The sequence below is a fragment of the Euleptes europaea genome, chromosome 9, assembly GCF_029931775.1.
Source record: "Euleptes europaea isolate rEulEur1 chromosome 9, rEulEur1.hap1, whole genome shotgun sequence".
Classification (NCBI taxonomy): domain Eukaryota; kingdom Metazoa; phylum Chordata; class Lepidosauria; order Squamata; family Sphaerodactylidae; genus Euleptes; species Euleptes europaea.
Window position 1 is genome coordinate 26733900 of NC_079320.1, and position 14555 is coordinate 26748454.

At 40.7% G+C, this 14555-nt stretch overlaps 1 protein-coding gene across 1 annotated transcript in view; it reads left to right on the plus strand.

The window, feature by feature from the left end:
- Positions 1–14555, plus strand: part of EGF (epidermal growth factor) — a 54147-nt gene that overhangs the window by 8493 nt on the left and 31099 nt on the right. Inside the window, exons 5-7 of the mRNA XM_056855024.1 lie at positions 2658–2885; positions 4210–4409; positions 13761–13886. Of these exons, the coding sequence (XP_056711002.1) occupies positions 2658–2885; positions 4210–4409; positions 13761–13886 (554 nt within the window). The remainder of the gene's footprint in view (positions 1–2657; positions 2886–4209; positions 4410–13760; positions 13887–14555) is intronic.

Consider the following 14555-nt stretch of genomic DNA (forward strand, 5'->3'; position numbering starts at 1 on the left):
TCAGTAAGCAGCATTCTCCTTTCCCGGCCAATCGGTGGCCAAGCTGGGTCTTCTTCTGGCCAATCAGTCAGGATTGAGTACTGGAGGAATCAGCTGATGTGCGGCCCGGCTGGGGAGAGAGAGAGAGGGAAATCCTCGTGTGTGTGTGTGTGTGTGGGGGGGTGCTTGTGCACATTCGCTCCTTTCTGTGGCTGCAGGGGGCGTATTTTTTGGGGTACAGACCCCAAACCTTCAGCGGAGATTCAGACAAGCCTTCTTAAGAGACCACCCAAGTTTTGTAAACATTGGGTCAGGGGGTCCCAAGATATGGGCTCCCCCTTTTTTCTTTCCATGGCTGCAGGGGGCGCATTTTTGGGGGTACAGACCCCAAACTTTGAGTGGAGCTTCAGATGAGCCTTCTTAAGATACCCCCAAGTTCTGTAAACATTGGGTCAGGGGGTCTCGAGATATGGGCTCCACCTCTTTTCCCTCCCCCCTTTTCCATTTCCGTGGCTGCAGGGGCGCTTTTTTGGGGATAAAGCCCCCAAACTTTCAGCATAACTTCAGACGATCCTTCTTAAGATACCACCCAAGTTTTGTAAAGATGGGTTCAGTGGGGGCAGAAATATTGGCTCCCCCTTTTCTCTTTCCGTGGCTGCAGGGGGCACATTTTTGGGGGTGCAGATCCCAAACTTTGAGAGGAGCTTCAGACAAGCCTTCTTAAGAGACCACCCAAGTTTTGTAAACATTGGGTCAGGGGGTCCTGAGATATGGGCTTTCCCCTTTTCCCTATTGGGATGAATGGATCAGCCGATCCTGTATGCATCTCCAGAGCAAAACGTCCCGTGCCTAAATGGAATCGTCTTGGATTACCCAGTCCTCCCCAGCCCCTCCTGATGGAACAGAAGACAGCCACAGTAAGACCCCTTTGGGGCTTTAATCTATAATTTTTCTCCTGTGTGTGTGTGTGTGTGGGGAAGCAGAGTCTGTGTGTGTGGGGGGAGGGAACAGTTTCTGTGGGTGGGGGGGAAGCCAAAGGGGGCTTTTGCCGGTTCTGCCTGGGGTATGTGTTCCCCCTCGAGTCTCTCTCTCCCTGGTTTGAGGGGGGGGGGTTCAGTTGTGTGTCTTAAGATCGGTTAGGTCTATTTGGATGCTTGCTCAAAACTGGTTTTCAAATGGTGACTTAAAGAATGCATTTGCCTGGTCCCGAGTCCCATGCAAAAGGGGAAATTCCACCCCTCCTGCTCATTATGCATAGCTAGCTGCCTCTGTCCCTTTCCATGGTTTGCAAACTCCCAGGTGTCAGGTGTTGCTTTGCACAGTTGCAAAGGTGTTGCTTTACAAGGTTGTGTTGCTTTGCAGTCATGTTGCTTTGCAGTTGTGTTGCTTTGCAAACTTCTCAGCTGTTTGTCGGGGCTGGGAGATTTGTGCGTGGGCGGCAAGCTCTGCTCAGAGATGCACATTAAGGGTGGGGGGACCCCTTTCGGGGCCCATATCTCAGCCCCCCCTGACCCAATCTTTACAAAACTTGGGGGGTCTTTCAAGAAACGTCCTTTGAAACTCCGCTGAAAGTTTGGGACCTCTACCCCCAAAAATGCCCCCCCGAGCCACGGAAAGGCGCGGTTGTGTTTTTAATAGCTTTATTTGGCCAATTTTCCCCCCCGAACTTTGAATTCCCACCGAATTGCACGGACCCGAAGTGGGGGAGTTCGGACTTCGGCATATCCCGAATCTAAACGGGCCGAATTCAGCCGAATCCGAACTATACCGAATTTTTTTTAATTCAACAGCCCTATGTGGACGTTAATCTGGTGAACTTGGTTGGTTTTCCCACTCCTACATATGAAGCCTGCTGGGTGACTTGGGCCAGTCACAGTTTTCTCCAAACTCTCTCAGCCTCACCTACCTCACAGGGTGTTTGTTGTGGGGAGGGAAGGGAAGGAGATTCTCCTTAAAAGGTAGAGAAAATCGACATATAAAAACCAACTCCTCCTCCTCCTCCTCTTCCTCTTCCTCTTCTTCTTCTTCTTCTTCTATCTAGAGCAGAATCGTTATTGCCACTTTACAATTTTACAAAAGCACAAGCTGCCTAGAAACCTCCAGAAACTGAGAAAAGCTTTTAAAGGACTATAATAAGGAGTTTACTGGTATTTTTTTTAAGATTGGTGGCCATCATCCTGTGGCAGTCCCCGCCACCCCTGCCCAGCAGAGCAATCCTAAGCAGCGTAACACCCTTTAAGCTCTTTGACCTCAATGGACTTAGAACAGCATGATTCTGATTGGACTGTATTGTAAGTAGGCTTTAAAAGCTCTTCATCATCTAAATGACAGACACCTTTTTTTTGGGTGGGGGGGACCAGTAAACTTTAAAAGCATGACTCAGCAGAAAAAATATTTAGTCTCTTTTTCAGGGTAATTTTCTTCCAGAACAAAATAATGGCCAATCAATTATAAACACTTTTTATTTTAAAATTATTTATTAAAATATATTTTGTATAACCTGCCTTTCTCATTGAGCCTCAAGGCAGATTACCTAATGCAAACCAGTGCGATAACAGGGGGAAAAAATGGGTAAGTGAAGTTATAGGACTAGGTACCAGGATTTATAAAAGATTTAAGTGATCTGTTGGATTGCCATTGAAATAATTTTATTAACAAAAACCATTTTTTCCCTACAGGCTTTTATTTTGGGCTTCCAACGGTGATGTTGGCAGCATCTACAGGGCAGTCTTGAATGGAAAAGAAGCATGGAATGTTTTCAGGAGCATGAGAAAAATCAAAACTATTGCACTGGATTTTATTGACGAGAGGATCTTCTGGATCCAGTATGGTGATGATGTCACTTCCCACATTGGAACCTGTGACTATGACGGTGGTTCTGTCCATTTACTCAAAGAGGCTGGGCGGTATGTTTTAGAAAGCAAGTGTCAAACTTCAAAATTCCCCAGTCCAACTCAGGATGGTATATGCTTGGATTCAAATTTCTGCCCACGTTTCCCTAAATCGGATGAACAACTGTGTGTATAAACACACTATATGTGCGTTCCAACTTCTGATCCAGCTGCCAGAGCTGCTCAGAGAGCCAGTGTGGTGTTGTGGTTAGACTAGGATCTGGGAGACTTAGACCTGAAGCCCCATTCTGCCATGGAAGCTTGCTGGTTGACCTTGGGTCAATCACATACTCTCAGCCTAGCTTACCTCACAGAGTTGTTGTGAAGTTCAAATAGAGAAGAGGAAAACAATGTACACTGTTTTAGTAGTCCATTGGGGAGGAAGGAGGGTATAAATGAAGTAAATAAATACACACATGGTTTCCAGTTTGTAAGAGTGATTCTGTCTCTCCCCACCTTTTTCTCTTTCTCTCTCAAGATAACATTTATTGTTCTGTTTGAAATATAGAATATGGAGGATATTAGAGGGGTTTGGACTACAAGAATGTTCAGGCTCTGTCTACCAAAGTTAGACTTTTCAAAAATTGAGCTGCTATCCCAAAGGCAGTGATTACTGTCAGTGTTGGCCACAACATTAAGAATTTCAATCAGAACTTCAAAAACTTTACAAGCAATGCAGTATAAATTCAGAAGTCATAACACCATATAATGATCTGTACCTTTACTATTTAAAAGAAACGTGTATGAAACACTGCAGTTTTAGAGCAAGTCATGCCCCAAATACTTGCTTTTGTTCATGTAAATCAGCATGATTTTATATATATTGAATGTCAATTGCTATTTGCTTTGATGATGAAATGAAACAACCAGTTCCAGTGTACCTCAAAATGAAGTGTCTCTGATGAAGGGAGCTCTGATTCACAAAAGCATACGCTGAAATAAATTTTGTTAATCTCTAAAGTGTCATTGGACTCCATTTGATTCTAATGGATTTAGGTGTTAACTGTCTCTGGATTGTGGTATAAATACATGGCTAACATATAGGGTTGCCAGGTCCTTCTTCGCAACCGGCGGGAGGTTTTTGGGCCAGAGCCTGAGGAGAGCGAGGTTTGGGGAAGGGAGGGACTTCAATGCCATAGAGGCCAATTGCCAAAGCGGCCATTTTCTCCTGGTGAACTGATCTCTATCGGTTGGAGATCAGTTGTAATAGCAGGAGATCTCCAGCTAGTACCTGGAGGTTGGCAACCCTACTAAAACAACAAATAAAAATAAATAAATTGTGTTCTTTTATGGGCTTAAGTAAATTACAGCCTCACCTATTTGATTTATGTCTCTACAGAAACCAACTCTATGACATATATCTCTTTGCGGACGATATGTACTATTCAGAATCAACTGGTACTGTCTGGAGAGCCAATAAATACACAGGAAAAGACAGAGTTGCAATTAACCTGCAACCATCATTCCCCTCACCTACTGAGATATTGATAGTGCATCCATTAAAACAGCCCAACTTTAGAACAGACCCTAAAGCATTTGGTAAGTTTCCTGGACATGAACATGAACAGCCCTGTTTGGACTATATGCATTTGTCAATTTAGCCATTACATTCATATTACAAATTCTCTGGAGCCTGTTAGTCATTGTAGCCATATTCTTTTTATTTATGTGCTATTGCTATTTGCACAGCTATTTAGATATTCAGGAGTAATTACTGATCATAGTTCCAAATTACTGATCATAGTTCCAAATTAAATCTTTCAAATGCCTTCATAATGTTTTTCTGGGTTTTTTATCATATTAATATCTTTTTTTATTTCTCTAGTTACAAAATCTCTTAGCTATGTATAGTATTATAATATCTGTATTGTTAAACTCACATTTCTAATATCGACTTTCTAGATTTGTAGAGATTTTTATCTGGTGATAAATACCGTTGGTATACCATTTCCCTCTACAGCAGGCCTTTCAGTTTATTATTCTGTATCATTCTGTATTATTCCAACAATCCGATGAACTAGATATTCCCCCCCTTTGTATTTTACGTATTTCAAGAATCTCTTCCTCAAAGGGTGAAAACTTTTGATTAATTGGATATCTCCAGCCACCACCTGTAGGTTGTCAACCCTAGCATCAACCCACTTGGCTGATGCCATCAGTTGACTTACATTTTGAAGTCATTGCATAATTTCACCTCAGCTGGCACTGACAGAACACATTCAGTGTGTGTACACATCTACCAGGAGATAACAACCAGCTCTCTAAATATGGGGGCATTGCTGATAATAGAATGCCTGGGCAGTGGTCCATTAAAGTGCAGGTACATATAAGACCTCTCCTTATTGAATGATTGTCTTGCCTGATAATTTTTCTTCCCCTTCCCACAGTGTTTAGTTTAGCTTTCCTTTTTTTCTTGTTAGCTTTTTAAAGATTCTGCTTGTGGACTCCAGAACTTTCCTTTCGAAGCAGGATAGTCTGAAGAGTAGACTGATTCTAACACATAACTGTTTCCTTCCCGTTTTTTTCCTTCACATGACTTCTTATTAAACATTGAGGTGATGGGAAAGAAGCTTAAACTGCCCAGTCCATATGAACCCTTTGGACTTGGCATGTGCATTGCTTAGTTTATCCAGCACAAGAATCTGGATTAGCCTAAAGTACAAATGAGATTTATAAAGAGATCGTGCACCAAGGGAGATCTGCAAATGAAACCATGCAGGAGCTAATTAAATGCCCTGCAGATGGAAGCTTAAAAGTCCACAGTCTGACGCTGTCTTAAAAAGAATATGGCATCAAAAGTTGCTTTTCATGTACATTACAGAAACTATTTAATTGTTAAATGTTGGCAAAGGTCAGGTTTGGGATATTAGCTACACGCTTGGTCCTTCCACTAGATTAGCGCTCTGATTGCAAGTGCAACAGGTCAAGTCAGGATGCCTCCCACTGCATTACCTGCCCTACCCTCTGTACACAGCCTTATGTTTGCTAAGACTGCTTGATGGTCTACAGAGCATTAAAGTGGTCTCTGAACCCATACAGTGTATTTCCGCAATGTGAACAGCCCAGCTTTGTGATGTAACAATTGTATTCAATGGGCAGTCTCTACCACTGGGCCGTGGCTCAGTGGTAGAGCCTCTGCTTTGCACGCAGAAAGGTTCCAGGTTCAATCCCTGGCATCTCCAGTTAAAGGGACTAGGCAAGTAGGTGATGTGAAAGACCTGAGACCCTGGAGAGCCACTGCCAGTCTGAGTAGATAATACTGACTTTGATGGACCAAGGGTCTGGTTCAGTATAAGGCAGCTTCATGTGTTCATGCATTCAAAACAATTGTATTCAATGGGCAGTCTTCACACAACACAGTTAAACTGAGGAACTCCCTACCCCAGGATGTGGTGATCGCTGCCAACTTGGAAGGCTTTAAGAGGGGAGTGGACATGTTCATGAAGGATAGGGCTATCTGTGACTACTAGTCAAAATGAATACTCGTCACGATACATACCTATCATCTCCAGGATCAGAGGAGCATGCCTATTATATTAGGTGCTGTGGAACACAGACAGGATGCTGCTGAAGTCGTCTTATTTGTGGGCTTCCTAGAGGCATCTGGTTGGCCACGGTGTGAACAGACTGCTGGACTTGATGGACCTTGGTCTAATCCAGCATGGCTTTTCTTATGTTCTTATGTTTTTAAAGCAACTTTCAACCATGCACTTTATTATCTAAAGAACTCAGGAGTAGACTCGCCCTTTTATTTACTGGGGCAGGTCCTGGTGGGCCCCTGCCCTGGAGGGCCACTGGCAGCTTGTCCAATGGATGACCCTACAATTTTTGCCTTTATCTCTGTGTCCCAGGTCCTAGTGGAGTGGACCTTCAGTGCTACCAGTATTACAGGGGTCACTTGCCTCAGGACGTTTTTCATTTCCAAGTCTGCTCCTAAAAGAACTTGATATTTGATAGGTATATTTTTTTGTAGATACTTTTGTCCTCAGCTTGCCTTCATAATGAGGTCTAGGACCATCTTTGCAATTAAAAAATCTTTTTAAAGCAATCCGTAAGGCAATGGGGAATTCATGTGGGACCGGATCATATTATGGACAGATGTTGGAAGCCAGTGTAAATTCAACACACCTAATTTTAAGGGTTTCACAAACTCAGAGATTATCGTTCCAATGCAATTCAGCACCCCACTTGCAATCCAGATTGTGGTTTATGCAGGCCAAGAATTTCCTTTCTGTTGAACAGACACCTAGGGTTGCCAAGCTCCAGGTAAGGCCTGGATTTTCCCTGGAGTAATAGGTTATCTAGAGACTACAGAGTTCAGTTCCCTTGGCAACTTTAAGAGGCCACCTCTGTGCTATATAAGGTTGCCAGCTCTAGATTGAGAAATATCTGGAGATTTAGGGGGTGGACCCTGGGGAGAGTGAGGTTTGCAGAGGGGAGGGACCTCTGCACTATACTACACTACTGCTGCTGCCTGCAATTAAAAACATAGAAAACAGCCCAATTCATACAGGAGATGCCAGTTCTTTTTTTTTTTTTTAATAAATTTTTTATTGGTTTTATATCTTTTCCATTAGACAAGCAACAATTTAAAAATATAACATTTAAATGTCTAGGTTTGTTGCTATTATTCTAAGTACATAATAATAAAAAATTAAAAAAGGAAAAGAAAAAGAAAAGAAATTTTGACTTCCCCTTCACCTCCGTCTGCCTCTTAATAAAATGGTTAAATTCCGTCATGATGAGTTCTGATCCTAATTCTTTCCAGTAAAACCATAACATTTTCACTCCTAAACTATATAATCTATTCAATATTAATTATTAACATTAATATTATCACATGGATCAGATTAATAAGTATTCTTCCATTTTCCCCAGTCCTAATTCGTGTTTACAGTATTTCAACCAAACCTCCCACTCCCCCATAAATTGCTCATTGTCCTTTTGATTTAAAGTAGCTGTAAGTTTCGCCATTTCCACCAGTTCAAACATTTTTATGATCCAGTCTTTTTTTCCAGGAATATCTGCCCCTTTCCATTTAGCTGCATACAGCAGTCTTGCAGCTGTTGAAGCATAGATCAAAAATGTCCTTTGTATTATCACATCATCTGGGATCATGCTGAGTAGCATCAATTCCGGTGTTTTGGGTAAATTTCTTTGAAGAATTATTCTTATTTCATTGTAAATCATATCCCAAAAGTCTTTAGCTTTATCACAAGTCCACCACATATGATAAAAGGAACCAATTTCTTTATTGCATTTCCAACATTTAGGGGAAGTCACCTTATATATCCTTGTAATTTTCTTAGGTGTTAAGTGCCATCTGTACATCATTTTATAAATATTCTCCCAAATTGATTGTGCATTTATTCCTTTCAAATCCTTTGACCATAGTCTCTCCCATTTATTTAAGGCTATATTGTGCCCCACGGTTTGCGCCCAGTAATCATTGTTGGTTTTATTATTTCCTGCTCGCAATAAATTGTCAAAAGAAGACTATACATTTTAGAGATCAGTTGAGTCTTATTATCTAACAAAAGTTTGTGAAACACTGACCTATCCTTAGCAAATCCATTCTTCATATCTTGCAAAAAAACAGATTTAATTTGATAATATTGGAGCCATTGCAAGTCTTCTTTTAAAAGTTGAAAGTCTTTTAATGAATATTTTGTTCCATCCCAAACAATCAAATCTTGATAGGTTAAAAACTTGTCTGGTCTAAGTGGGCGCAAAGTTAACATTTCTTGAGGTGAGATCCATAACGGTGTTACTGGTTCCAAAATATGTTTGTACCTCATCCAGACATGAAATAAGGAGGACTTGATTATATGATTACGAAATGATGCTTGTATCTTAATTTTATTGTACCACAAGTAGCCATGCCATCCACTTATATTGCCGAATCCTTCTAAATCTAACAGTCGTGTATTAGATAAATTAATCCAGTCTTTTAGCCATACTAAAGCAGCCGCTTCAGCATATAATTGAAAGTTTGGTAACGCAAAACCTCCTCTAATTTTAGAGTCCACTAAGTATTTATATGCAATCCTCGGTTTCTTCCCTTGCCAAATGAAATTTAAGATATCTTTCCTCCAAATATTAAAGTATTTGATATGTGAAATTATAGGTAGATTTTGGAACAGGAAGAGTATTCTTGGTAGAATATTCATTTGGACTGTAGCTATACGTCCTAAAAGTGAAAGTTTTTTATTAGACCAGATGATCATATCGGTTTTTATCTTTTCCCATAGCTTAAAATAATTATTGATTATCAGTTCTTTATTCTTTGCCGGGATCCAGATTCCCAAATACTTGACCTTGGTAGTCTTCTCCCATCCTGTGTAAAAAGTAAAGTCTCTCTGTTCCATTTCTGTCAAATTCTTAAATATCGTTTTTGTTTTTTCTCGATGAACTTTAAAACCTGAAACTTTCCCAAAAAATGTCCAAAATCTCCATGAAAACCTTCATTGATTGTGTCGGTTCTTCTAAAATCAACAAGAGGTCATCTGCGAAAGCTCTCAGTTTAAATTCATGTTTCTTAATTCTTAGTCCGCGGATGTCCTCCAGATCTCTTATTTTGCAACATAATGATTCCAACACCAAAATAAAGAGTATCGGAGATAAGGGACATCCCTGTCTAGTCCCTTTTCTTATTGAACAATTATCTGACATTGATTCATTTACTAAAATTTTTGCATATTGGGATGTATATATTGCCGATATGCCTCTCAAAAAACGGTCTCCAAAGTTTAATTTCTCCAATATCTTTTTCATAAAGTCCCAAGAGACCATATCGAAGGCTTTTTCTGCATCCAAAAAAATAAAGGCTGCTTTTTGTTGAGTATTCTGGTCATAATATTCTAACGAATCTAGTAAAATTCTGATATTATCTTTAATTTGCCTTCCTGGAACAAAGCCCGCTTGGTCTTCATGTATTAGGTCTTTAATGAAATGTTTTACTCTGTTCGATAAGACCGAAGTGTAAATTTTGTAATCCACGTTAAGCAATGAGATAGGTCTATAATTGGAGTTTTTTTCCGGGTCTCTTCCTTCCTTAGGTATCAATGATATAAATGCATGGGTCCAAGTCTCTGGGGACTCCCCCTTATCCAAAATTGTGTTACAAAGTGATAAAAAAAATTCCACTAAATTGTCTTTAAATGTTCTATAAAATAACGCGGTTATTCCATCTGGCCCGGGCGTCTTGTCCGTTTTCTGTCTCATTATTGCATCTTGTAATTCATCCTTGGTAATTGGGGCATCTATTATTTGTTGTTGGGCCGTTGAAAGAGATTTCATTTGTATTGAGTAAAAAATTATCCATTTTTCTTATTTGAGATATTATCTCTCTGATATAACTTAGTATAAAATTTGACAAATTCTTTTTGTATATCTGTAGTTGTATACACAGGTCCTTTAGATGATTGAATTTTTGTTATTATCCTTTTTTGAAAAGAATCTTTCAGCTGAGATGCCAAAAACTTCCCGGGTTTATTCGCATGTTCAAAATATTTCTGTTTGGCAAATTTTAAATTTCTATTCATTTCTTCCATCATTACCAGATTCGATTGGTGTTTTGATACAGATATCTTCATTAGAATGTTCTTTTTTTCATCATCTTGTGTTGCTGTAAGAAGATTCTGTTCCAAATTTTGTAAATCCCAAAGAATATTATTAGTAAGTTGTAGTTGAGTTTTTTTCCATATCACATTTTTCTGTATCATAAATCCTCTTAGTACTGCCTTGAATGCATCCCAAGCTGTATTTAGGGATGTTTCTCCATTGAGATTTATTTCAAAAAAGTCTTTGATTAAATCCTGTAATTGTTTTTGAATCTTTACATCCTTTAAAAGTTTGTCATTCAATCGCCATCTAAATGCCTGCTTGTTGTTCCACTCAAATGTAACTGGGTTATGATCAGAAAAAGTTCTAGGCACAATTTGAACTTTACGTAATTGCGTAAAAATTGATTTGCTGGCCCATATCATGTCTATCCTGGAATGTGAGTCATGTCTTGCTGAATAAAAAGTGAATTCTTTGGCTGTAGTGTTCATGGTTCTCCAGATGTCCTGCAATTCCAGTTCAGAAGCCATGGAGAAGAAGGTTTTAGGTAAACATCCTTCATTTTTGTCTTTTGCTTCCGATTTTTTATCCATAGTCGGTAACACAACACCATTAAAGTCTCCCATCAAGAGGATCTGATCATTCGCATATTGAGAAATTACTTCGTGTAATTGTTCATAGAACTTTGCTTTCCCTTCATTGGGTGCATATATTCCCGCCACAATTGTCTTTTGCCCCAATATTTTTGTTTTAATAATTACAATTCTTCCTTCATCATCTTTATACAGTAGTTCAGGGCTCAGGCTAGGATGTGCATATATCACTACTCCCTTCGTTTTTGTTTTAGCTGAAGTAACAAATGCTTGTCCAAGCACTTGCCTGTCCAAATATTTTCTGTTTCTTATTGCAATGTGAGTCTCTTGTAAACAAATTAGGGAGTATTTATATTTCTGTAACTGTTTAAAAATTCTGGCCCTCTTAATTTTTTCATTCAGTCCATTCACGTTCCATGAAATTACTTTTGCCATGTTGTAATATTATACAAAACAAAATGTTAAATTTATTGATCAGCACCACCTTCCGCTCCCTGTAGATCCTCCTCCTCTTCTTCGTCCTCTTCTTTTTGTTCCGAAGTTAAGCCCATAAGTTCTCTCTTATATTTTCTCAAAAATTTCCCAACATCTGTTGGCGATGTGATTGTTGTCTTTATTTCTTTGTAGGTAAAGGCCAAGCCCTGTGGCATTATCCAGCGGTATTTGATACCATTAGCTTTCAGAACAGACACAAATTCTTTGTAATTACTCCTCTGAGAAAGCAGATGTCTTGGTATGTCCTTAAGGAGTATCAAGGAGATGTCTCCTACTGACACTGGGTTATCATAATGGATCTTCATCATCTTGTCTTTAATCCTGGTATCATAGAAGACTATCATAAGATCCCTTGGTTTAGATCTCTTCATTCTTGCCGGTAATGGTATTCTATAAGCTCTGTTTATTGCTTGGCCTAATACTTCTTCCTCCATATTAAATAAGTAAGCCAAATTAGGAAGAAGAGTCTCTTTATTTTCACCCATCGCCTCTGGTAAATTGCATAAACGAAGGTTGGTTTCTCTGACCTTCATCTCCATCATGGCCATTTGGTCCTTGGCAACAACCTGGTTACTTTGTATTACTTCAATCTGTTTTTCTTGAGATTCTATTTTTTTCTTTGTGTCTTTATGCTCATCCATCACCTTTTTAATTGATGTGTCCATAGCCTGCATATCCATCTTCATAGTTGACATTTGGGCTTTAACATCTCTTACATCTTCAGTGGCAACATCCAGTTTCTGATTAATGGCTTGCGTCGATTGACTAAGCGTGGTCATCATAGAAGTCAGTTGTGCCATCTGCGTGGACATCTGTTCAAACTGCTTGGCGTTAGCCTCTGATTGTTTGGCTAACATATCTTGTAATTTCTTATCCATGGTGTTCTGTGTGGTTTCTTTAAGTTTAGTAAAGGCAGGGCTGTGTAATGAACCAGAATGAGGGCGGGATCCAGACATTTACATGTGTTTGTAGCTGGAAAAAAAAGTCACATCCGGCAGGGTCCAACACGCAATCGATAGAAGATGAGCCACTGATTAGCTTTTTAAAAGAAATTTTGGGTCAAATAGAGTAATTTTCCACATAGAAATAGTCTTTTAAAGTTTTAAAATACCAACGAGTTTCCGGACGCTCTAGGTCGGCAAAAGCAGGAAGTGGTCCGGAAGTTCCTTGCACCGCGGACCTTCTACCGCCTCTTCTCGCTGATTGTTTCCATCAGGAACTATAACTGTGTAACGCGAGTGGGACGTGTTTCCGGTCCTGCGGGTTGGTTTCTGTTGTTGCTCAGATGATAGAGAGGGAGTGAACAATACAGAGTGTCTTCCGGTCTTAGATATCCCCTGTTTTACAACGTGGCTGGAGGACTCTTTAAACCAGGAAGTCCATAGGTTATTCTCCCTCCCCTTCCTCTAAAAAATATGCATCTTATTGGCAGAGAATTCAATCCATCACAAGTCTATCCGTCCGGCTCGTTGTTTTGGTTATAGCTGATCAGTTTGATAAGACTCCTGCCGCTTATACTGGTGGATCTTATAAGCCAAATTCATCTGGTTACATTGGGGGGGGGGACCAAGGCTACTGGGAATATTTCTTCTACCCCCTCAGTTATTCGGTACGCCAGTAGGAAGACGAAGAATTCTTATGTACCACTTGGGCGTCTGGAGGTGAGGTGCTTATCTTGATATTATCCTTATGTTGTGAGTGAGGTGGTGGAGGGTAGAGTCTTCAGCCGAAGTTGCGTTTTGGCGATTGTATTCCCTTGGTGCCCACGGGACCGGCATCTAGATCTCTGGGGGACTTAAAGAAGCTCCCTCAGAGTATCTAGGAGGTCAAACCGCTCGGAGGGCTGCAGGGAGTTCCTGCTATCCAACCCACTTGCAAGGGTTGGGTTGGGGTGAAATAAATCACCCCTATTTAACGTCAACTTGGATTCCCCCCAGGAGCTCTGGGGGAACGTGGCACTCACCCCAGCGTCACCACCGGAAGTCAGGAGATGCCAGTTCTGATGAAGGATTTTTATAAGGGAGAAGGACTGAGAGGTTTTTCCAGATTTATCGATCAGTTTGAAAAAGGCACAGAAGTGATAACAAAATTATAACGTTATATGATGCGTTATCACATTATAGCTTCAGCCTTTTGAGCTTTTGTAAGTAAGTGGTTTCAGGACCATGCTCTGTAAATACAAATAAGAACAGAGTACATTTGGAGGCACACTTTATCCTGATCTAATCCTCTTTTCCAGAAGTAAGACCTTGTAGTGCAAACAGAAAAAGCTGCAAGGCGAGACTCTGCAAGCAAGGCTCCCGGACCAATCAGTGCAAATGTAGTAGAGGATTTACCTTAAGTAAAAACAGGCAACACTGTGAAGGTAATGGACACCTCCGGAATTCTGAGAGAGGGTGGGGAGCGCAGCAACAAATTGGCTGCTGTAGGAGGTGGAGCCAACTGCAAAATGTTAGGGAGTAAAGTTGCACATAACTCTAATAGTAAGTCTTCAACATTTCCAACAGAAGCTCTGTTTAACAGGGTCTATTAATTTGCACAGCCAATCAGATCTCCAGTGGCCAGTCAGAAGCCCTGATGGGCAAAATTATCACCTGGCCCTGCCCACTTTCTAAAAACACTTGGCGGGTGCTAGGAAAGGGGTCAGCGGGTGCCATGGCGCCCACAGGCACCATGCTTGGGACACCTGCTCTCATCTATGAAAGCTTATGCTGGAATAAATACTTCCAGTCTTTAGAGGTCACAAGACTCCTGGTTGCTTTCAATGATAAGAAATGAGCATGTGCTTATTTCTTTCTAGGGTTTCCAGGTGGCTTGGATTGCCGTACAATTGCCCACCAATCCATTGCCCGGCTCAGGAGCGGGAATCGCGTGCATGCGTGGCCACTCTGACACAATCACGTCACTTCTGGTTAGCACCCAGAAGCCACGTATCACGACAGGGCTTTTACCACTCAAAGTCCCAGGGTTTGAATGGTAAAAGGCCTGTTGTGATGCGGCACTTCCGGGTGTCAACCAGAAGCGATGTGATTGC